We start from the raw sequence: 23,037 nt of genomic DNA, 5'->3' as shown, positions 1-23,037 counted from the left end.
AGGGCTCTGGTCGACAACCTCATCCTACCAGCTACAGCGCCGCAGTCAAAAGGCCTTCCATCAATGCAGCTTCGAGTCTTTTGACCTTTGCTCATCCGAGTGCCGAGCCTGCGGTAGCAGTGCGGAGGCGCTGCTGCAGCGGGCCGCCGAAGAGTCGGCTCCAAGCTACAGTGGAATCAGACTCCCTCCGGACGCGCCCATCGGCCAAATGGACCTTTGGTGGCCGCCTGGTGTGCCATATATACGTGACGGCGCCCCTAGGAATCCGCCGGCAGCGTCATCTGGAGATGCCGCCAGTCTCGCGCTACATGCCTCGGACCCATCTTTGTCCGAGATATACACCTGCACACTTGGGCCCGACCGCTTTCGACTGATCTACTTGTCTGCAGCAAGTACCCCGGACAGCCCTATTCACGTGCACTTGGTGGACTATGGACTAGATGATTGCCCCGAATACGAGACAGCTTCCTACACATGGGGTGGGGAAGACGGCGACGCCACACCGTGCAAGCCAGCCTACTTTGGGGATTTCTGGGATGTGCTGTTCATCACTCGGAACTGTTCGTCTCTGTTGCAGTACCTACGCTCCCAGATGGTGACTCGAATCGTTTGGGTCGACGCCATTTGCATCAACCAGAACAACATCCAAGAGCGCGGCGCGCAGGTATCTTTGATGCCAGAGATCTACGGAAATTGCATGCGGGTCGTCGTATATCCGGGTGAACATATCGTTCATAGGGACGAGCGAAATTTCCGAGAAAGAATCAGGCATACTGGTGCACCAGGCAAGCGCTCCATGTCTCCCGAGATGTGGACTAAGGTCATGGAGACCGAGTATGTGCGCCGTGTATGGATCATCCAAGAGCTCATTCTCGCACCAAGTGCTATTCTGGCCGTCGAAAACTGCGACATATACATTGACCACAACCTTTTGTCACCGAGTTATTACAGTGACCCGCCGGATAAGCCTCCTTCTCATATCAATCCCACTCAAGGCAGAGAATGGCTCCAATATGTGGGGGAGTCCTGGGGAATGCGCAAAAGGACACTCTACGAGGGGTTGAGAATGACAAGGCTCAGTCAAGCCACAGACCCACGGGACAGAATCTTCGGAATACTTGGTATACTTGCGTTAAGCCCTGAGTACTCTGAAATTGTCGCTTAATATTCACTTTCGATGCAGGACTGCATCATTGGCGTAACGGGACACACTTTACTTGTTTCAAAAGCGTTCTGGCCCTTGTTCTTTGCACGAAACTCCAACAAGGCATTGAGATATCCGTCATGGGTGCCTAGCCTGGACATTGTGGCATCCGAGGCTGATGAGCATTTCATCTATAACATAGAGCCTGAAGTGATTGAGGAAGTGCCAGGCAAATGGGCCATGGCCGTTGGTCTGCAACAACTAAAGGACTATCAAGCCTCCTCTATTGTCGACGACTATTACCATGTGGACTACGACAATTGGTTCAAGGACTCCCAGCTTCAAATTGACTGGGTTGGATCCCGGCTTCCTTGGTATCAGGATGCCTCCATAGGCTCAGACAGTGGAGCACTAACCTTAAGGCTTGTGCGTCTGTTCGATACACCTCATAGAATTATGGGGCCAAGCAACCGCTTCCGCGTGGGCGGACCATCGACCGCGGCCTGTTTTACCTGCACCAAGACGCCCCAGGAGCTAGCACAGCCTTGCCACATGTTTTTGGCATTCCGTGCCTGGGTGTTTGCCGAGGGCGAGGTAACGACCGCGCAGTACTCAAGACGTCCGACCTCTGACATCTGTCTACTTCTTGCCACAGAGGCCAAGGCATCCGGGATGTTCGAGCTGATGCTGATGCACTGCGACCGCCTTGACGACGCGGCGTTGTTCTCCAAGAGCCCCATGACGACCTTACCTCCGCCATTGCTTCCGCGAGATAGCTCTTATGGGCGCAGCGCGTTGAGCCTCTACGAAATGCTTTACGAAACTCTAAACTACGAGCATCGGAAGCAATACTTATTACCCCGTCGTGACAGCCGTACTTTTTTTGAAAGCAGTGTACCTGAAGTCATGTTGTTTAATCAGATCGTCCCAGGATCGGGACTCATCGACATGTTCCAGCTTCCACCTTGCGTTTTACAACTCGCACTTGCTGCAGCTCGTACGGGGGAGCCGACTACGGTCACGGAAGACTTCAGGCAGGCCTACGCAGCCTGTCTGCAGTTCGTACCAGCAGAATTTAATCCCATTCTCGATGATGAGTATGTGTGGTTCAAACTCGTCGATAGCGATGATCTGGAGCATTTCTGGGATGGTTTGATAGAGTACAGTTCTTGGACAAATATGAGCGAGAGGGACTATAATTGTAACAAGAGCTGGCTGCCATGGGATATCCTCTTCCCTCCCTGGTTTGACCTACAGATACCAGATATCGGCAAAGGTCATTGGAACGGGCAGCGAGACTCTTCATGTTGCACTCGACATGAAGACAATGAGGATGGAGGGAATAGAGGGCTGCATTATTGGCTGCCGTGCGCCGCAGAGCCAACAGAATTGCAGATGCCTGTGAGGGCAAAGATGCCACTCAAGGAAATAGTCGAGGCCATCCGTGAAATGAGACTATGCTGGCTTTACAGATGCCTAGTGGCATTTGGTGAAAAGGTGTCTGAGGATGTGGAGACCCTTCTAGAAAGGGGACCTCAGCCTGAGGCCAGCAACATGTATCTTCAAGAGTGGCCGAAAGCATTGGTAGAGGAGCTGGGGTTTGTTTGGCAGCACGAGATGGTGACGTTTGTGTGAGGGAGGCCGTTGACACTTGTTCTGCTGCCTTTCTCGGAAATAGGCTCTTGTACTATGTAACCATTCAGGACACATCGATACCGCCGATGTCCCGCAAAACTGACTTGGTCCCGTTTCCCGCAAGGGTAAGAGTCAGTTCTTGGTGAAAGCTGGAGCCGGTTGTGTATTCATAAGCAGGCAACCCACCTCATTCCCACTTGTAGCCCCTATCATTTTTTTCTCATGGGGCTTGCGGTGAGCAGCCATAACTCTTGCCCATTTCTCCACCAGCCATTGGTTGCATTGGGTTAGACCAGACTTATTCCTTGATACTTTGCGTGATCTGGCATGTCTGTGCGCCTGTCATAATCTCAACCTAGGCACATGGCGCACCGAGACGAACGACCTGCCACACGCGTATTGTGTAGGTCCTCGGAGGGAACCCTGCACTCCGTAGTCTTGGCTTGTCTTGGCTCAGGAGATGTGCCGGTGGGTGAACATGAAAGGGCGGCCGGCGGACCCACGGCCTCCCCACAAGGTGTGCGCCAACATGAGCGGGTTTGCAAATCCCACGAATGGAGATCTCCCGTGATGCCAAGCCCGCCCCTTCTCAGTAAGATTGAGCTCCCCCGGCGACAAAGACGAAATGAGGGCCGAGTATGGCGCTCAGTTACATTTTGGAGCTCGTGATGGAATGCTTGTTGCGAATTAGGTATAAGATGTCGCGTGGCCAGGGAAGAGACATCAACAATGCTGGTGTCGATCGGTGTCCCTCCAGATTGTCTTGTCTTTCTCAACCGGCTCTTTCATCACCGCAACCATGCCATCTCCCGTCGTTCTCCTGGCCTCATTGCCAGCTGCTCTGGCTGCGACCCTCTACGTGTCCCCAACAGGCAGCAGCAGCGGAACCGGAACACTGGAGAGCCCCTACGCGTCGATCCAGACAGCTGTTGACAAGGCCGTTGCAGGCGATATCATCTCCCTCCGCGGTGGCACTTACAAGCCCACCAAGAACATCTCAATCAAGAAGAGTGGAACGGCCGGTGCCTACTACACACTGACCGCCTATGGGGACGAGTCGGTCACCATCGACGGCGAGGCCCTGACCGGCACCCCGGCCGAGCTCAACGGGTCGCTGGACCGGGCCGACCGCGGCGTGCTCCACTTCGAGGGCACAAGCTACTGGAACGTGTCCAAGATCACGCTGATCAACGGGCCCTACGGAGTCTACCTCCAGGACGGCAACAACAACATCTTTGACCGCATCGTCACGCACGACAACTACGAGACCGGGTTCCAGATGCAGGGCAGCCTCAGCAACAACCAGATCCTGTACCTGGACTCGTACATGAACCGCGACCCCCGCAAGAACGGGGAGAGCGCGGACGGCCTTGGGTGCAAGGAGGGCAGCGGCACGGGCAACATCATCAAGGGGGCTCGTCTTTGGAACAACGTCGATGACGGTCTTGACCTCTGGTAAGTCACACTCACGCAAGCATCATCAACTCAGACGATGCAACAATACCAAGATATAGAACCAATACTAACGAGACAACACAGGGAGTTCGCATCCCCCATCACAATCGAGGATTCCATCTCCTGGGGCAACGGCTTCAACCGCTGGGACTTCACCCCCTTCGAGGGCGACGGCAACGGCTACAAGCTGGGCGGCGGCAGCACGACCAAGGCCAACCACGTCGTGACCAACAGCATCGCCTTCAGCAACTCGGCCAAGGGCTTCACCGACAACAAGCAGCCGGGCGCCTTCACCTTCACGCGCAACACGGCCTACAAGAACGTCGGCGTCGGGTTCCAGCTCACCGGCGCCACCGGCGTCACGGGCAAGTTCTCCAAGAACGTCGCCGCGCTCAACTCGGACGGGAGCACCGCCCAGGCCGACCAGACCAGCCTCAAGGGCGCGACGTCGAGCGGCAACTCGTGGGATGCCAGCACCAAGTGGACCGATGCCAGCTTCAAGAGTGTGGATGTCAAGCTCGTCCAGGGCGAGAGGGGGTCCAACGGCAAGGTCCCGGCTAGCAGCTTCTTGGCTCCTGCTTCTGGTGATGCGATCGGCGCGACTATTGCCTAGGCTGGTGTTGTTTAGATGTTCTGTTTCTTGTCCATACTTCAGTCCAGATTCGATGTCACATAGAGAACAAGGTTGTTTAGAATCTCAATCATCTCCGGTTCAACTCGGGATTTTCAAACGTCCTTATATCTGCGTATCCTATAACATTGTTCCTGTGGCAAATGTCCATCCATCGGTGCTCCAAAATGCACATGTACTCCCAAAACGCCCATGCCCCCAATTCACATTGTCCACCCAGGGGCGGCTATCTAACGGCGAGCCTGCTGTAGCAGCCCCTTAGCATCTTGACTCCTTGCGGGTGCTGGGCAAGAGCAGACATACCTTGCCAAAGGGGAAAAGCGAGCCGTTGTGGTTGCTGAAGCAACATGCAGCGTCACTGCTGAAGCAACATCCCTCGGTGGTGGAGAAGCAGCAGCCCTCTGTATCGCTGAAGCAGCACCCTCCACGGCTGCTGAAGCAACAGCCTCCGGTGGTGCTGCAGCAGCAACCGGGAGTGTCGTCGTACTTGCTCCAGGGATTGTCTGCGGCGGCGGACATGGGCGGCTCGCGGGTGTAGGCCTCGCCGGAGAGGCCGGTGGGCACCGACTGCGGGTGCTCGTTGTTGGTACCGTTTTCGCTCGGAGTGCTACTCAAATCATCAGCTGTGGACCATGTGCTTGAGGTGAGATCGTACATTTTTGTTGGTGTTGTTTGGTCGGTGGTTGGTGTGTATGGTGGTGGTGGCGGTGACCTCAGTCCATGGTCTCTGGTGGGTGTTTGCTGCTCGTGACTTCTGTACTCATAGACGACAGAGCCCTGCCATGGTGACGAGTTTCGCTGCATTGTAGCTAAGTTCAGCGCGTACAAAGCGGTCTGGAGGCTACCACCTCTTTTTAGTCCAGGCAGAAACCTCAAGATAACTAGTCGCGACTTCCACAAAATGCGGAATGGACAGGCTTTGTATGTTTCTATCTTCACAAGATGATTTCGCCAGGATTCGGGCGATGCGCCATTATATCATAGACCAATTTCTACACTTTGAGCGTTCAGCTGGTCTAGTCCTCGCTCAATAGAGCCTAGGAGACTAAGCACGGTGGTGTGAGCTTGTAGGCTGAACGTGGTGGACTAAGCCGCATACGGCATCGTTCCTGCCTGTGGCTCGGGTGTGAGTCAGCGTACGCCCACCCAGCTTCTACAGTACGCCCACCCAGCTTTCAGCGTTGGCCCACCCAGTATAAGGAAATTGGTTGCATGCGCTATAAAATATTAATACTGCGGGGTTATTAATAAAGCATAGCTATAGCTATCTTAAAGGGGTCCCATAGCTACCCTAAAGGGGTCCCATAGCTACCCCTTTATTTGCAACTTAAAAGTTACTTCTACCCTTTGCCGCCCTCTGCCGCCCTTTGCGGCCCTCTGCGCCCTCTGCGCCCTCTAAGCGCTCTACGGCCCTTTGGGCGCTCTGCAGCCCTCTGGGCGCTCTGGGGGCTCTGGGCGCTCTGGGCGCTCTGCAGCCCTCTAGGCGCTCTGGGGGCTCTGGGCGCTCTGGGGCCCTCTGGGCGCTCTGGGGCCCTCTGGGGGCTCTGGGGGCTCTGGGGGCTCTGGGGGCTCTGGGGGCTCTGGGGGCTCTGGGCGCTTTGGGCGCTCTGGGCGCTCTGGGCGCTCTGGGGCCCTCTGGGCTTTTTAGGCTTGTATTTTTAAAGTATTGCTTAAATTGAAAAATAGCTACCCTGGCTTATTAAAAACCCCGCAGTACTTGCATTTTAATGCGGATGCAGCTAATTTTCCTTGTACTGGGTGGGCCAACGCTGGAAGCTGGGTGGGCGTACTGTAGAAGCTGGGTGGGCGTACGCTGACTCCTCGGGTGTCAGCCAATACCTCGACCCGCGACGCGTGGAACCTCAACGGTGGTGCCGTTCAGCCATGTAAGCTGCGGGCTACGTAAATTGGGTCATCCTTCGGCCCAGAGAGATGTCACGGCGAAACAGAGCATTCAAAGGGTCGGCCCGTTGTTCCGATTGATATCAACGTATTCCTATCTGCTCGGCCATCATCAAAGCCTTGCCGGATGTGCAGCTGTGAGGCATGCAACACGGCGAAGATGCGCGTCAAATCCAACACTGAAGGCCCGAGCTACCAGAACCCTAAAGATATGTACAATTCCCCTTGAGAAGACCAGACACAACTTCCAATGTCAAAAGTCCATCCCTTCAAAGCAGCCACGGCCAGACCAACCCGCACAAGAAAAACGAGATGGCAGACTTGGTACTCCGGATCGAAATTGGCCTGGGGGAGCTCAGAACATGAAAGTTAGGGTGAAAGCCTGACAAGATCAAGTCGCAGTGCAAGATACTTACAAATTCGTGTGAACCATGCTTGGCTTAGACGAAGGCATGGGCCTTATCCTCGTCGGACTCGTTCTTGGCCTCCTGCTGCTTCTTGACGACAGTCTTCTTGGAGGCAATCTTGGCCTTCTTGAGAGGGGACTCGTCGGCGTCGTCAGAATCAGCAGCGGCGGGAGCGGCCTGCTTGCGCTTGGACGGGGTGGACTTTTTGGGGGTCGGCTTGGCGGAGCCGGCCTCGCCCATGACCTTGCGTCGGACAGGAATGAAGGAGACTGAGGCGGAATGCGCGTTCTTGAAGCCAGCCATCTCGGCAAACTTCTTGAACTCGACCTAAGTCGTTAGATTGTTAGCTTCGATCTTGCTTGTGCACACACCGAAGCCATTGCAGCTCGGGCGGCAGCGCGATTGGTGGACGCATGTCGGTTGGGTTGCGGGTGAGTGGGAGCAGGGAAGTGTCGACAATGGTAACATCCAGTGAAACACAGCGGTAGAGGTGGATGGGGAATTGATGGTTAAACGTGGAGTCAAGGGCGCAGAGCAAAAGATGAAGGGATATGACTTGCCTTTGGGAAACCACCCTCGACGCTGCGCAGGGCGTAGACGAGGAGCTGTATGTCGCGCTCACTGAGCGTGGGCATGTCGGTGTTGTTGTTTTTGTCAGACATGATGTTCTTGAGTCTGTTGATCGCGATGGATTGAGTAGTAGTGAGTGTTTTTGGCTTTTTGCTTCCGGTTGTTGGTTGTTGGTTGGGAGATGGAAGGTGAAAGTGGGTGTGGTTTGGGGAAGGAAAAGTCTTGCAGCAGCGAAAGTCAGTCGGCGGGTTTAAATAGACATTCTGGCAAGTCCCAAGAGCTCCTGCCAAGTCACAGCCAACCTTGGAGCTGCTAAAACTTCCAGCTGAGCTTCTAACGCTCGAGCTATCCGACAGCCCTTGGGCTATCAGGCAATGCGTTCAGGTAGGCTGTATGAAAAAGAGCTTTCGTGCTACTCACCTGAAGCAAATACACCATGCATAAATAGCCGTAAGATTCCATCTGGGATGAAGCTACTCCACAGAATTTCATGCTGTTGTAAACCTTCTCTAGAGGTTATCCCACAGATCGGTGTCCCATGACAGTCTCCCACCGACGGTAATCCCATAGAAATGACCCTTGGAGACGGTTGCCACGCAGATTTGTATCTCAGATACAGCCATTCCATATGGGATCTGGTAACTTGTCGTTTGCCCCACCAACGGCCGGGGATCAGAAACTGGATGTTTTCCTGGCCCCAGTTATGAACGGGGCCATGGACTACAGTACGGCATCCCATCAACGTCTGCCGTGTGATCTGTTCAGTGGTACAAACTTGACCTCTGGAAATAGAGAGCCGTCTTATGGCTCCTTTAGACGTTGGCAATCAACCAGATCGTTAGTTCAGGTAACTAGGTAACTCACCTCGAAGTTGCTGACGGGCGCTCGTGATTCCAGTGCCATTGGTAAAGACCAGTAGTATGAAGGCACTGCAACGTAGTGTTGAAACTCTTTTGACTGTGGAGAAAATTCTCTGCCTTGCGAATTTCTCGACTTCGCCACATCAGACTCTAATAGATGCCATTGGCATGTTAGGCCTGGAAAAACTCGGAGTGGGCTGGGTTGCCCATGGTGATCACCACCATTGCTATGCAAGAGTGGGTCGTTAGACGAACAATGGCGTGTCTGCCTCTCACTTGGCGGGATCTGGCGTACTTGTGGGATATTGGCAGCATTGCAGAAGGTCCCATTCAGGATGCAATGAATGCTAGGCTAGCAGCTGCATAAAAGATCTCTTCGACAGTCTGGCCCGAGCCTGATGCTCCTGTCACGAGTGAAGCTGCCTAGATCAGGCAGCAGAAACAAAAGCACCGCAAAGTAAGCAGTTTTGCACTCAAGGCATTGAAAGCAGCTAACGAAGTTGAACGCTGTGTGCACACTGTCTGCTTCCGCCAAGGTTTAGCCGGTGTGAGTCCTCAGGTTGGAGATATGGGTGATGTCCAAATAAGCGGTGGTCCGTGCGCTCAACCTTATTCCAGACTCGGTCAGTGGCCAGTCAGTCAGACCAGGCTGCCTTTGACCCGTGTGCAGGCCAATCGAATACATTACATTCAGAAATGGCACATTTGCGTCATGCCTTAATTGTAGCAGTATCATTCTCAGGAACCAGCCGTGTAAGGAAGCCTGCTGTGCCACGAGGTTTGGTGCAACTGGGCAGGTCTCAGGCCGCTCTCAGTCACAGCACGAGCGCGCGGCGATGTCTGTCACATCTACAGAGTCTGGCCGTGTTTGGGGCTAAATTATGCTTCTGGGGCATTTAAAAATCCGACGTTTCTGTGATTGCCGTACCTCCAACCAGTAGGTGGGCACTTGAGGTGCCCAGCAATTGTAGACCTCGCGATCCCAAGTCTCTTGCCAATGTTTTGACCAATCATTTTTCCGAACAGCTCGGAATTTTCGTGGCCTACGGAACTCGACGGAATCCCTCAGAATAGAGCCATTGTAGCAACTGCAGCTCAAGGGTTCCTTTTAACCCCCCACCTCCGTCCCCATCCTCCTTGTCCAAAATTCTTCATTCCCATCACAACGGTGCCCACCAGTGGCACATGGTCACGTCTCGTGATCACACCCTGATTGATATTGAGATTCTCTTACGGTTCAGCTCCAGCTTCTTTATCATGGACATGACTCTTCCAGCAATGGAATTCTGCGCTATTTCATCAGGTATCAGAATACTCCATCTCGTGCGTTTTTCCGTTAGCGCCCATGAGAACGCCTGCTAACTGTGCGACGCGTAGACTTCGCCATACATACGAAATCAAGCAGTGTCAAAGGAAAATTGATCACTCCACGTTTGATGTCACGAGCTTCTCACGCTCGCCACGCGTCCTTGAAGCCTTTGACCAAGGTTGCTCCTCAAGATACAAGCCTCGCGATCGATTCCGCACGGACCCAGCACTCGGATCGGGCTGCACAGTCTGCGACTCCATGATCCCTGCTTCTCTGTTCGCAAAGAAAGCGTAGCGTAATTCAGAGGGTAAGCACTGCATGATTCATCTCCTATGAAGCCACTCAAGCTAACCTGAGACTCCCCAGAATTACTTGACGCGAGGCGTTCGCATTTACACAAAGGAATCGAGACCAATACGCTTTCACTCACTCACAATCTCAACCCATCGACATCAAAGTGTGTAACGGACACCATCGCACGTCTCCAATGGTCTCTACAGACCAACGGCGGCCCGCCTGCTATTTCGACTATCTCAGGGCCCTACCAGCAGCCCGGAGTCATTCTTCCTCCGGCTGCCCTGAGTGACCCCTTTCTCGAGACCCAGCCTATAGGCACAGGTTTCTTCCCTCAGCACCGCCGTCAGATTCCTTTCTGCAGACTGCCCGGCATCGACCAGAACATTCCGACTGAATATCAGGCATTCGCGGCCAGCCGAACCGTCCCACCGGGACACCATCTGTCTCCCTTGGAGACCTACGTCGCCCGAAGCCAGGAGCGTCAGGTGGTGACCACTACTGTGGGCTCAAAACATTCGCTGATCGATCATCGACATTTTTTCGGGCTTTGGTCGACTATTTTGGAGTCCAAAGGATGAATAGCAAGCGAGGAGCTCTATTTGAGTCACTTCAGACTCATGTCACCACTTGCAGAAGCTTAGTTATACCAATAACACAACTCATCATCTGTAATTATTCTTCGCACTTAATGTTCTCTTCAACTATGTGGACCTTTCCACACGCATTTCCTCCTCTGGGAGTGTTTCAATGATACTAGACCCCCAATCAAAGGTCTGACTGTACAGCTCCGATTTGGGTTTGGGGCTTACTTGGAACACCGCTTTCAACGCCGTGCTCTTCCCATCCAGTAGCGGTCTTTTCCATCGACGGCTAGAGTGTTCTTTTCATGCGAAGGCGTTTCCACTACTCACTGGCAAGGACACTGTCTAGAAGCTAATCGCGGCTGCCGATCTCGGTGGCACCAGAAATCAGACCGAGTGTTCGACACCATCCCAAGGTTGAGCTCAAGCCACTGGCTGAACAATAAATGCAGGGGAGAGGCCCCCTCAGTAGCTCCCTTGTAAAGCTTTTCAACATCATCAAGCGGTTCACCTGCCTAGCTCTCCACCTCATAAGCTGTTCACCTTGGCATTTCAGGCGTCATCCTCGGCGAAGATGCTCAGAGAAGCAAACTGGGCGGATCGCATATTCCGTGGCCTCTAATGTCGGATCTTCGCCGCTGATCGAACTAGCAAAAGGTTTCAATGAAGCAAGTAAAGCGATCTTCACTCCTCCATAGGCGTTCCGCGTCAAATCGCAGCAAGCAGATCGAGTTGTCTTTACTTTCCCTGTCAAGCTCTAGAAGAAAGCTTTCTTGGGGAACGGCATGGACTGCCTTATATCTGCTCCATAAAATACCTTGCGACACCTCCATTCACAATTTTCGACCAGCTGGGCGTTCAAACTCCCAGTCTTCCGTAAAGAATCCATACTTCACACTCGGGTTTCCGCTGAAGATGTCGTCGTAATGATCCACCTTAGTAGCCGTATCCTCGGTCTGCGCGAAGTAATCTTTTCCGATACTCTTCAACTTCGGGTTCTTCCATACCGTTTCCATCCAATCCAGCCCCTGGTCAGAGATGCCCGTAAGGGGGAGGTTGTATGTGCGGAAGCGCTGTCCTCAATCATCAGCAGCCAATTACGTGTCGCTGGCCCGAATCATCCGAGGCACTCGTGTGAAGATTCTTTACTCACCCACAGAACTGGCCAGAAGAATGCATCAGCGATTCCGAACTTTCCAAAGAGAAAGCCTTCGTCGCCCTCTTCCTTTCCCAGCGCCTTCAGCCTCTCCACCGTGGCGGCTCGGGACTCGCCCCACAACTTCACCATCCTTTCGCAGTCGCCCTTCGCTTGTTCACTCATGGGAACCCGCCCCGCAAACTCATACCTCGCGATGAAGTTAGTCGCGAACTCGTTCCTCAGCGCGGTGAAGCCAGAGTGCATCTTGGCCACAGCGCTGCGCGCCAGGGCCCGCAGCTGCTTGTCCTCTGGCCACAGATTGAGCTCCGGGTGCGTCTCGGCGAGGAACTCGACTATGGCGAGGGAGTCGTGGATGGTCAAGTCCGGTGACTCCGGTCCGGTGGGATGCACCACCATGGCTGGAAGGAGGGCACCTTTATAAGGGGGCTGGACCGGTCGCGAGGTGGAATAGGGCGTCTCTTGTAGGTGGAAGACTTCATTCTTGTAAGGAATTTGGAAATATTCTAGCACCGTGGCGGCGCGGGCTGTCCATGAGGAATAGCGGGTTGGGAAGCCCACGAGGGTGTATTCGAATTCGGCGGGCATTGCTGCGGATTGGGATGAATACAATGAAGACGAGGGACTGGTTGGTGACATTAAAAGGTATATGTTAAGAAGAGATCGTTGAATAGCATCACCTCTTATATACTTCTACTCGCCTGTTGCTGGTATAGCGCAGATCTGACAATGGAAGGGCGCGCATTGGGCTGAATCACCGATTGCGCGATACCGGTTAGCCTTAGGACCGCACGAGTTTACATGACACAGTTTCCAATGCATCGTGAGTCACTGCGCATCTGAAAAGCCACGGAGTTGAACGGTGGATTCGTGCAAATTTCAATTGAGTTTGGGTGGTAAACCTCGGGATAGGTCCTAAATTTGCAATGGCGAAATCAAAGCTCATGCTCTCACAAACGTACCCCCTACTTACTATGTCCAGTCGTTTTCCCTCCTGGACTGCTAGCACTCCGTCCGTCAAGGCCCCAGGATAAAGGACATCTGAATGGTTACTGTGGGCGGAAGGTAGTAATCTTGCCAAAGGTGTCACTCTTGCCCCATATCCCAGCTCGAAGACCGGCCAGTTGTACAATCTGAGAATGATCGACGAACAGGTTGACATCCACGCCAAACTCACGGATGTACCTAATTAATATTAGTAGACGTTCGACAGTTGTCATGATAGTTAAGCGAAGGTTGAGACTGGGCTTACCAATTGAACACCGACGGATCGGCGGCCTCGAACATCACCTTCTCCATCGGAATGTCTCTCAAGATGGACTGAATGACATCCGTCCTCCACGACTTGACGTTCTCTGTGATGCCTTCACTCTCGATCATCATCCTCTCCACGCCGGCGTCGACAAACTTCTTGGCCATGTTGATGACCTTGCTCGGATCGCTAGTGCCGATGCTCTCAAGCTCGCCCGCTTCAGTGTCACCACCAGCGCCGAACTGAATGCCAAGCTCCGGCTTCGGTTTCAACCCGGCCTTCTGCACTCGGTCGACAAGTCTTAGCCAATCGTCCCCTGGGAGGGACAGGAACCCGGTAGAGATCTCGATGACGTCGAAGCCAACGTCTTTGCACTTCGCCAGGTACTTGTCCACAGCACCGACAGTATCTCCCCCACTTGAAGAGAGGATATGTTCCATCCAACCACCTGTACTGACGTACACGCCGTGCTGATGGGCCATGTCATTCAGCTCACGCAGCTTGTCCTCCGGGAAGAGCGAGAACGAGCCACCTGCGAACTTGAGCCCGTCGACGTGTGCACCCATTGTCTCAAGAACATCACTCAGGTAGCGACTTCCCATAACCGTGTAATAGGGGCCGCGGATTTCGGTGACGGCTTTGGAGCGCGGCTTGGGCGGGAGGGGGTTGTGACGGACGAAGCCGTAGCCGTTGGCGGAGTCTTCAAGAAGGATCTTGGGTTGAGAGAGGGCTGCTGAGGTCTTGCATAGGTTGCGTGCCTGTGTTTCTAAGGGTGATGAAGGTGCCCTACAGGCTCTATAGGTTGCGCTGCGGATTGCAGAGGTGGCAGGTCGGAGTGCTGATGCCATTATACCTTGAATTGCTAGACAGTGCTACTTTGTCGAAGCGTGGAAATCAGATGGGCGTCGCTGAGTGAAATGAGGACCTGGTATTTGAGGAGAAGGAAGATCTTCTACAGGCACCTTCTGCGCTTTATCATGCTCAAAGTCGATCGTCATGTGCAAACGTATGGGAGGGGAGGGGCAACGTCATATCAACGTAAACCTGTCTCCGGATGATCATGATGAAGCAAATTGCGGTTCGACTTGGATGCATGTGAATTTTGGCTTCGCAGAGAGCCGTTCGGCCGAACCAAACGACGTTCGGTGTTATTACGAGCCACTTGGCTGGTCGCAAGGCTCCGATTAACGCTGGTCGATGGCACGCATGCGCGCCGGGGATAAAAAGGAGCGCACTCACAAACCACACCTACAACCCAAATTGACGGCTTGTGGATTGCGATTGCATTTCGACCCTGAGGAAAATATCAAGTTAATATTTGAATCTAAATCATTCTTCCAGCCTGCTTCCATTCTGCTGAGAAATTCGTCAATGAAGATATTAGGCTGCTAAGCATGGAATACATGTTAGTGACGAATTGTGGGGAAGGTGGTACAATGTGAGTGCACCCAGTTTATCCCCGGTTTCACAAACGTGAAATCTGTGGGGAGTACCCAACTTTATTAGAACGTGATGAAGTTCAGACGTGTTGAACGAGGGGGCTGAGGGCTTCCTCATGGTTTATCTTACATGACAAAACGCTGTGCGCCGCCAACGAGGTCGTTCAAGGCGTACAACCAGAAGCTTCGATGACACGGTCTCTTCTGAAGGCTGATGTCAACATGGTCCACCGTCTGTTACGACTTGGTCTATCATTCTGTTGTTTGTTTCCATCGGAGACTACAAATGAGAAATGGCGATGTCTGATTTGATAACCTCGGGAATTGTCCGAGGCAGAGACAAATGTAACTCAATCGAGATTCGAAGCCCAAGATACCTGACGAACACTTGCATTGTTCGCGTCCGGATTTGGGACAGCAAGTCACGGACAATCATCTGGTGTTATGAGGGATGCGCCCTCAATACACCACCTAGATCGACTTATATCCACCTCAAGACGGAGACAGAGCTAGGCGCTACCGTCAAAGTATCCCAAGCCCACGATGAGGCCGGATCACATATTGAGGCGGTAACACAGCGAAAATAGTAATGACACAACACTTGAAACATTGAATTACCCTACCAGGCGTCGTAACACGACACATATGTCACTATCCCCATTATGGGGTTCCTCAATAGGTCTCCCTCAAGCTGATGATTTGATGCATGAATGCATTTCCCAGCCGTATTGTAGCGCATTACCAGGCGCTCAACAGTGGAAAATATGATAAGTTATATTCAACTTAGTTGCGTTGCGGCATGCCTACACCGTCCGATAAAATGTTTGGACCAGATTGCTAGCTCTGACCTAGGAATGCCCACTCTTCGAAATATTCCGGTTTGATCAGCTGGTTCGATTCCTGCTGTGCGCTATGCTCACGCCTCGGCTTACAATGTTGTGCCTCGTCGCGCACCAAGTTGAAAGAAGACAAGAGTCTAGGGCTTGTCACCTGGCCCAACTAACGCCATAGTGCCAACGAAAAAATGTGTCTTTCCAAATCTGAGGGGAGTTTTGTCGCTCAGAGGAGACGGAATTTATGCAGGCGCACTCTGTCTCCTGCGGATGTGGCAAATATCGAAGCATATAGATGTTAATGTCAACGATGTGGACAAGTGCAGAGCATATTTAAAGGCTGTCTTGTCGATGGCTGTGCGGCAGGAGGCGAGCTGATTCCACCAACGCAGAGAATTCGCGTGGAGCTCAGCACACCTTACGAGGAACTGCGACGTACTCCTCAACTATCTCCACGTAGAAGAGGATGGAGTAAAGATTATAAAACAGTCTGTATGATAACCACGTCAAACAAGTCGTTGTGGGAGCTGATGCATTCCGTTTCTACGGATGTGGACGATGGAAACCGTGATTTCAGACAACGTGCAGAGTGAATGGAAAAGCCCATGGCCGTCTTGCCTCCCACCAGCACAGAACGAAAGAGAACAGCTCCAACAGAAATCCCACCTTCCAATGTTTCGTAGCAGTGCTCAGGAACAGGAAGTGTGAACTCAACAAAGACAATGAGTACTCCTTGCTTCTCAGACCTCTTACCCATCTGATCCATGCTCAGGCTATCCCTTGACCGTTTTTCAAGAATTTCTTGGGTAGAGTCGTAAGTCTGCGACGACGTAGTATGCTTGTTCTCTGTGTTTTGACTGATCTAGAAAAGTTCAGTACAACTGCAGTGAAATAAATATGCGTGAAGGCTTATGTGCCCAAATTGGAGCTTGACTGAATACTAACCGGAAGCGATGGGCAGCAAGACGTTCGAATGTCGATTTCGCCTGCACCTAACGAAGGCGATGATTGCGGAGGGCACTGTTACAATGACCCCCAGGATGGCGACAGTCAACTCAGCTGACACAGCCATTGCTGTCAGTCGAAAAAGTATAATTTAAATAGTATGCAAGTTGGGACGGGAAAGTTTGGGAAGAGTGGCGCGAATTTGATTGAAAATTTGAGTGGATGAAATCGACCTTTTTTAAATGATCCATGAGGGAGTGCTGCGTAGCAGGGTTTGCCCCATGCCAGCGACAGTAGGACGAGGCATTGCAGTCCTTCTTTGAAATGAGCCTCCACGACTGGATTCCGACTTTGGGTATGGCCAATAGAACTGTTTCAAAAGAATTTCGGGGTACCGATGTATCCAGAGAATGGTGAGGACCAATGATGGACGATCTCAGTATGTGCAAGCTGCCTTGACAAGGTGAAACTCTAGACGATGGCTTCTTGGGCACAGCCGCATCAGTGTACTTTGTTCCGGTCCCGGAGACATACCTAGGTAGCTGTCAGGGTGGCTTTCAGGCTCTGGGCAGAGCCAATCGGTATGATTTATATGTTACACATTTGGTCATCCTGCTTTTCTCCCCATTTTGATTTCGGATTATGGTCTCGTCCAATCGGAATCCTTAACTACAGTTCACCTGCCAGATAATGATCTGCGTTACCACGAAATTTCAGCTTCTGCCTGATAAGGCAGCCAGAAGAGAAGACTTAAATCCCTGTTTCTCCCACCCTCGCGTCAATAGGTTGGTTGATCCTATTTTCTCCTCAAAGCCTTGTGATTTACTTCTGTTCAAGGAATTCTCGTACTCAAGACAACTATAATTGCTTTCGGATTATACACGGGCATCATGCCACAAGTTCCATCAGCTATAGACTGGAAAAAGCTGAAGCCGAAGATACTGTGTCTCTTGTCTGAAGGCAGCACTCAAAAAGAGGTGATAGAGGAACTCTCAAGGGACGGCTCCAGTATCACGTTAGTCTTGCACCCTTATTCATTTTGCTCCATCCAATGATGACATTCAATGTAGCAAGTCACAACTTGAGTACCGGCTCAAGTGCTGGGGCCAGCGAACCCGACTTTCGGAAAAGGCGTGGAGGTATATGAACCACAAGGTGCAAAAGCGGGCGAGAAACAAGAAAGACAGCGCAGTCTTCTTCAATGGCACTCTTATACCACATTCCAAAGTCGTCAAAGAAACGAGGAGACATGATCGTCCCAGCCTGTCCTACAAGTACTCTGCACCTGGTGGCAAGTTTGATTCTGAAATCTTCATGTCAACTTCTTCACGGGTAGAAACACTGGCTAACATGCTGTCCAACAGATAGTCCTAAATGTCCCGAAGGTTTCGATTTGGTGATTTGCACACCGCCTTCTTCTGTGGATTCACCTTCCCGGAATGCATCGCCAGAAGCGCAACATACCTTGCTTGGTTGTGGCCGGGAAATTTCATCATTGCCTTGGCTGGACTTTATCCGTGAACTACGAAGTAGTATGAATCACCCTTTTTATGGTTTTCTGAGGTTACTTTGGATTAGGTAACCTGCCTCAGCCTGTTAAAGCTTCTATTGGATGTCTTGAAAATAACACATCGTGAACATTGGAATCCAAGCCAAAGTTCGAAGATGGACACTTCTTCAAATGCTAACACGTTACTTTACAGACTTCGTGTTGACGTCCGTGGGCTTCAAGAATCGCGTTCTGCTATTGACCAGTGTGAAGCCCCCGACACCGTCCCAGCTCCCAGTCACTTTGGTAAACCAGATTAGGGTACGAAAGCCACCTTTGGGTGTTGAGCAACTTGAAGAACCCTACCTCATGTCAGAATGGCCAGAAAGAGAGCAGAATGTTAAGAGGGACGCCGCCTCTCATGAAAATAGCCCATGCGATCCTCAAATTGTCACCGATCTTGGCCTTCTCATATTCCATATATCAAATAAGCTCTCGACAGGCAACAGCCATGATGACAAGACACGTTTGTTCAGACTCGGCGACACACTCAAAACTTTGGCGATGAGCAGCTCGAGATGGAAAGGCCTCCTGATTGCGGGCCAAGGGGTCACTTCGAAATCATTAATCGAACAGCTCTTCGAATTCTCCATCACTAGCGGAGATATGACCTTGGCGGAGATGATGCTTCAAATTGGGGCTGACCCAAACCAGCGCATTCATGACAGAAACCCAGATCAGCGAGTTCATGACAGGGATGGTGGAATATGCGTCTCCGCTCTCGACTTTGCTATTGAACACAGATACAATGATCTCGGCAACCTTCTACTGGATTCAGGAGCAGTCTATGGCCAAACAAGCTTGAAGCGCGCCGTACTATCCGGCGACTTCCACACCGCCGATCGCCTGCTGAAGTCTGATCCATCTCTGGACCTCAACTTCAATTACGTCAATGACCCGGAACTATCTATGAAGTCACGCTTTTGGACCCTGAAGCTCGAGACCGTCAATCTACTGGGATTGGTGTGCCTCTATTATATGGGTTTCTGCAGCTATTGCAACCGCTATGAGGCAACCCTTTCGGCCTCGCAGAACCACAAAATTGGATGTCCACTGGCAGTGAACGAGTGCATCACCAGGCTGGAGTATCTTCTTAAACAACGAGCTGCGATAAACCTAGACACCATGATTCTGGCTTCATTCAGCGTTGATGTCACCACACTTGAGTTTCTTTCACAGCATGGTGGAGATGTACGCGGATTTAATCGTTTCGGTCTCTCATGTCTAGCCGCAGCTAGCATGAGGATGCAGTTGCAGTACGACGTATTCGACCTACTACTGCGATTGGGGGCAACTATCGACATCCCTCAGACCCACCACGCATTCGGCTCTCAAGACTCTCCAATCCATTCCTTATGTTCACGTGAAATTGCGCATTGTGGACGCGAGACTTTCTTGCTTCAGAGAATCCTCAATTTGCTCGTCAAGTCAGGTGGAAACATCAATTATCGCATCCGACACATATGCTCGCCTTCGCAACTGAATAAGGAAAGGGAAGACTTTCTGTGGTTTCAGCCATCACAAGACACCAGAACTAGAGATTGTATCGCACAAGCCAGGGTCGAAAGCCCGTTGGAATACGCCATAATCGCCCGTAAAGAAGACATTGCGCTTGACCTTGTTAGCTGGGGTTGCCAGCTCACAGGTCGAGAGATCCTATTAGCAGTCAAGTTCAGGCTTCTATCCCTTCTAGGAACACTGCTAAATCATGGTTCGTGGGAACCAGATGGACAAAGCATCAGAAGGATTATGCGGCTTGCTCTAAGATGGGGTCATGATGCGATTGTGCAGTTTCTCCTAGGAGAGGGGGTCAAGTTCGGCGAACAAGACTTGATAGACGCCTTACAATATCCGGGGATATCAGCCTTACCCATCAAAACACAGGTGGACCTCATCCTCGCGACGCCAAATCTGGACCAGCGGCGACTTTTCGGGCGGCCATTGCTGGAGATTTGTCTCCTGAAGTTCTTGGGACCTGCAGCGAGGGAGATTCTAATACGATTTCCTGTAGCATATGATTCTGGGGCGCTCTCTGCGACTGTGCTGCGAGCGCTGCAGAATGATGTGTACCCCAGAGATGGGTTTTTCATCGAGGACATCCAGACCATGATAAGTCGACGGACAATCAGCAACTGTCAATGGGAGAAAGAAAACACAGCCCTGCTGATCGCTGCAACGTTCGGGAACCCTGAAGTATTGCGCATCCTGCTCACGCCGGATACTGTTGGCACGATGAAAACAGCGAGACTCCCCCAAAAAGTCTTCTCCTGGATCCTGGACCAGCGATACGGCGCCAACCCTTTTGCTCAGATGGACCCAACGCAACTTCTGGTATGTGAAGGACGGGTTGCATGCTCTCCATTGATAGGTCTAGCCGCGATTCGAGACAGCTGTGTCGATTGGCCAGCCTTCGAGGACATGTTGAGTCGTCTGTTGGCCCGCTCTTACGAGCTCGATGCCCTCACTGTTGTGGTAGCAGCTACGAGGGGAAACCTACGTCTCCTTCGCCGACTTCTATGTTTACAGAACTGGCAAATTATTGTGAGAATCGATCGTCAAGATCGGCCTCCCTGGTGCCCCACTGCTTTGCAAGTGGCGGTCTCAGACGAGAACGATGCCATGGTGCATTTCTTTCTCGACGCAGGTGTGAGCGTCAACGAGATCCCAGCAAGCGAGCCCATTGGAAATTGCATGCCACGAACTGCATTACAGGCTGCGGTAGAGAATGGAAACCTGGGTCTCACAACCCTTCTCATAGAGCGTGGAGCTTGCATCAATGCACCAGCGGCAGAGGACTCTGGCGCCACCGCGTTACAGCTCGCCTGTATCCATGGATATCTTGCAATAAGCCTCCGACTGCTGGAGCTTGGTGCTGATGTCAATGCCAGAGGGGCTCGGAAGAACGGCCGGACCGCATTGGAAGGAGCAGCAGAGCATGGCCGGATCGACACGGTCCAGCTTTTGCTGAACCACGGCGCTTGCACGGACGGGCTTCACAGAGCACAGTACATCAAAGCTGTTGTGCACGCCGAACAGAATCAGCACTTTGCAGCTGCAGGCCTCCTGAAGGAGCACAGGGAGTGGACCGCTGAGGATGAGGAATGTTACAAGAGCCTTCAGTCATACGAATGGTGCGATGCGAAGAGAGAATGATGAAGGAGATGGCAATAGAAGGGAATCGATACAGGTCGTGTCGAGGTAGGATAGGATGGCTAGGGTTCCAGGCATTATCTGCGGTCTTCAGGAACGTTTGTTGATGTAGGTTATGGTGTTGATGGGCTTGTTCTGGGCGCAATCAGAGGTCTTCCATCTTTATGTAGTAATGACTGAATGAAATTTTCAAGTGTTGTAAGAGAACTCCATGAAAAACCTTTACCGTTCAAGATGCGCCTCTCGGCCCAAACACGCATCCTCAGGTCCTAATGTTATCCCTCCCGGTGACATTCGGGCCATAAGGTGCGCACTTGGCACATTGCGAGAGACCTTGGAGTTAAGGGACAAGTGTAATTCTACTTGTCATCTGAAATATGTCAACCCCTGATGTGCGTTCCGTGCAACACGTGACCAGCTCCTGTTGTGAAAGACAAGCTGCGTTATGCAGTCCTACGAGGTCCAGGTAGTTTGACATCCATGTATTACCCTGAGTGTTTTTGCCCATCGTAGAATCGCTAGTTGGAGGATCCTGTGACAGAGCGAATGGCACTCTAGACGGAACTAAACTTGAGCCACTCGACTTGTCTGGGGCAGGATTCGTGGTACCACCACAGGACAATCGATTGTCTTTCCGGGCGTGATTAGGGTGCCAGCATTGACTACCAACCTTGCTTCCCTTTGTACTACCTGTTGGTGACGGAAAAAGGCGGGTCGGATGGTCGGGTGGTCGGAGACAAAGAGGCAGAAAGACGGAGGCATTGTCATTATGTCATGGGAAGGAAGGAAGGGAGGAAGGAAGGTGGAGTGGGCCCCAAAAAACAAGTCTGGGGTAAAGCGGGACTAGCGCACCCCCACCTGCCCCTACCCTTGCAGCATTGCCGGGTGCGGGACCGGGGAAGGAGCAGAGGAGCCGGGCGACCAACGTCCGTCATTTCTGACCTCCCACTCTCTCCAAGCTCACAGTGATAAGGCAGAGAGATGTGTTCGCTGACTTGGTCCGTTGTCTGACACACATACACAACGCATGTAATCTCAAACTCAACTCAATGCGCAGGACCCTTTCTAGGACGAACAGGTGGGCAATCACCACCCATGCAGGCCATGGGGCAGCCAGATCCACCGTCGACAGCGTCGATGCCCCTCGGCACTTGGTGGACTTGGCGGCATGGCCCCGTGCTGATGCCCAGCAGCCCAAAGACGCCCCCGGCGCATCAGCACGTCCGGGAAAGCTTTGCCGAGCCGCGCTAAGCCTTTTGCCCGTGGCTTGGTGTCCGCTTATCGAGTCGAGGGCTGGGAGGTCGTCCAGTGAGTGAGTGAGACCTCTATCAGTGGTGCCATTGCTGACCCGACCTGTCCCAGCTTGCGGAGGGTCATGTCATTCATGGTCGACGTGGATGTCGACGCGGACTTGTTGGTCCATGGTCGTAAACATTGCGGGCGAGGATTGACAGGGCGACGGGTCGTCCTCTTGCCCACGCAATCCCACCCTGCAAATCTCTTCACATTGCGTGCCATCGCCCGCCGTGTCTGATTCCGGGTGCTACGCCGTGCAACTCTATCTCATCGCTGCGGATCCTGCGCCCTGAGCACAGTCGCTTAAGCCGCCCATTTCCTTCTGTTGGCCGTGTCGGACAGGCAGTGGCTGGTCCAAAATGACCTGGGCATCATTTTTGATCTGGACAGATGTGTGCCTTGCTCCCTGGCATGAAATGATTTGAGTTTGGGTTCGTATCTGAGACGCTGCTGTCTGCATGATGCGTGTTTATTAACACCGATATTCTTTCTCTGTTCATCTGCTGTGCCACTTGTCAGTTCCTTATTTTGTGTCTTGCCTTGCCTTTCCTCGGCTACACTGCCCATTTGGCTTGGTCGCCGGGCCTCGTACTCTGTCTTCGTCGTCTCATCACTCCTCCGCATCA

At 52.3% G+C, this 23,037-nt stretch overlaps 7 protein-coding genes across 7 annotated transcripts; 3 read left to right on the top strand and 4 right to left on the bottom strand.

Moving 5' to 3' along the window:
- Window positions 1-208: 208 nt before the first annotated feature.
- INS49_004542 (uncharacterized protein) lies at window positions 209-2,779 on the top strand (the record flags this gene model as incomplete). The annotated part of the gene is made up of 2 exons (XM_043165331.1): window positions 209-1,015; window positions 1,184-2,779. 2 exons carry the CDS (start codon window positions 209-211, stop codon window positions 2,777-2,779), a joined length of 2,403 nt encoding a protein of 800 aa, XP_043018046.1.
- A 799-nt stretch (window positions 2,780-3,578) lies between these two features.
- INS49_004541 (uncharacterized protein) lies at window positions 3,579-4,847 on the top strand (the record flags this gene model as incomplete). The annotated part of the gene is made up of 2 exons (XM_043165330.1): window positions 3,579-4,234; window positions 4,319-4,847. 2 exons carry the CDS (start codon window positions 3,579-3,581, stop codon window positions 4,845-4,847), a joined length of 1,185 nt encoding a protein of 394 aa, XP_043018045.1.
- An 88-nt stretch (window positions 4,848-4,935) lies between these two features.
- On the bottom strand, window positions 4,936-5,522 carry INS49_004540 (uncharacterized protein; the record flags this gene model as incomplete). Its single annotated transcript, XM_043165329.1, has 2 exons — window positions 4,936-4,985; window positions 5,336-5,522. The coding sequence occupies 2 exons, from the start codon at window positions 5,520-5,522 to the stop codon at window positions 4,936-4,938; spliced, it is 237 nt and encodes a 78-aa protein (XP_043018044.1).
- Window positions 5,523-7,207: 1,685 nt separating this feature from the next.
- INS49_004539 (uncharacterized protein) lies at window positions 7,208-7,836 on the bottom strand (the record flags this gene model as incomplete). Its single annotated transcript, XM_043165328.1, has 2 exons — window positions 7,208-7,501; window positions 7,756-7,836. The coding sequence occupies 2 exons, from the start codon at window positions 7,834-7,836 to the stop codon at window positions 7,208-7,210; spliced, it is 375 nt and encodes a 124-aa protein (XP_043018043.1).
- A 3,788-nt stretch (window positions 7,837-11,624) lies between these two features.
- INS49_004538 (uncharacterized protein) lies at window positions 11,625-12,346 on the bottom strand (the record flags this gene model as incomplete). Its single annotated transcript, XM_043165327.1, has 2 exons — window positions 11,625-11,864; window positions 11,945-12,346. The coding sequence occupies 2 exons, from the start codon at window positions 12,344-12,346 to the stop codon at window positions 11,625-11,627; spliced, it is 642 nt and encodes a 213-aa protein (XP_043018042.1).
- A 650-nt stretch (window positions 12,347-12,996) lies between these two features.
- Window positions 12,997-14,197, bottom strand: INS49_004537 (uncharacterized protein; the record flags this gene model as incomplete). The annotated part of the gene is made up of 3 exons (XM_043165326.1): window positions 12,997-13,132; window positions 13,200-13,965; window positions 14,125-14,197. The coding sequence occupies 3 exons, from the start codon at window positions 14,195-14,197 to the stop codon at window positions 12,997-12,999; spliced, it is 975 nt and encodes a 324-aa protein (XP_043018041.1).
- Window positions 14,198-17,306: 3,109 nt separating this feature from the next.
- Window positions 17,307-21,118, top strand: INS49_004536 (uncharacterized protein; the record flags this gene model as incomplete). Its single annotated transcript, XM_043165325.1, has 4 exons — window positions 17,307-17,431; window positions 17,487-17,704; window positions 18,120-20,296; window positions 20,492-21,118. The coding sequence occupies 4 exons, from the start codon at window positions 17,307-17,309 to the stop codon at window positions 21,116-21,118; spliced, it is 3,147 nt and encodes a 1,048-aa protein (XP_043018040.1).
- Between the last annotated feature and the right edge of the window lie 1,919 nt (window positions 21,119-23,037).

The sequence above is a fragment of the Diaporthe citri genome (genome assembly GCF_014595645.1).
Source record: "Diaporthe citri strain NFHF-8-4 chromosome Unknown scaffold_12, whole genome shotgun sequence".
Taxonomy (NCBI): Eukaryota; Fungi; Ascomycota; class Sordariomycetes; order Diaporthales; family Diaporthaceae; genus Diaporthe; species Diaporthe citri.
This window is presented reverse-complemented; position numbering and strand designations above follow the sequence as displayed.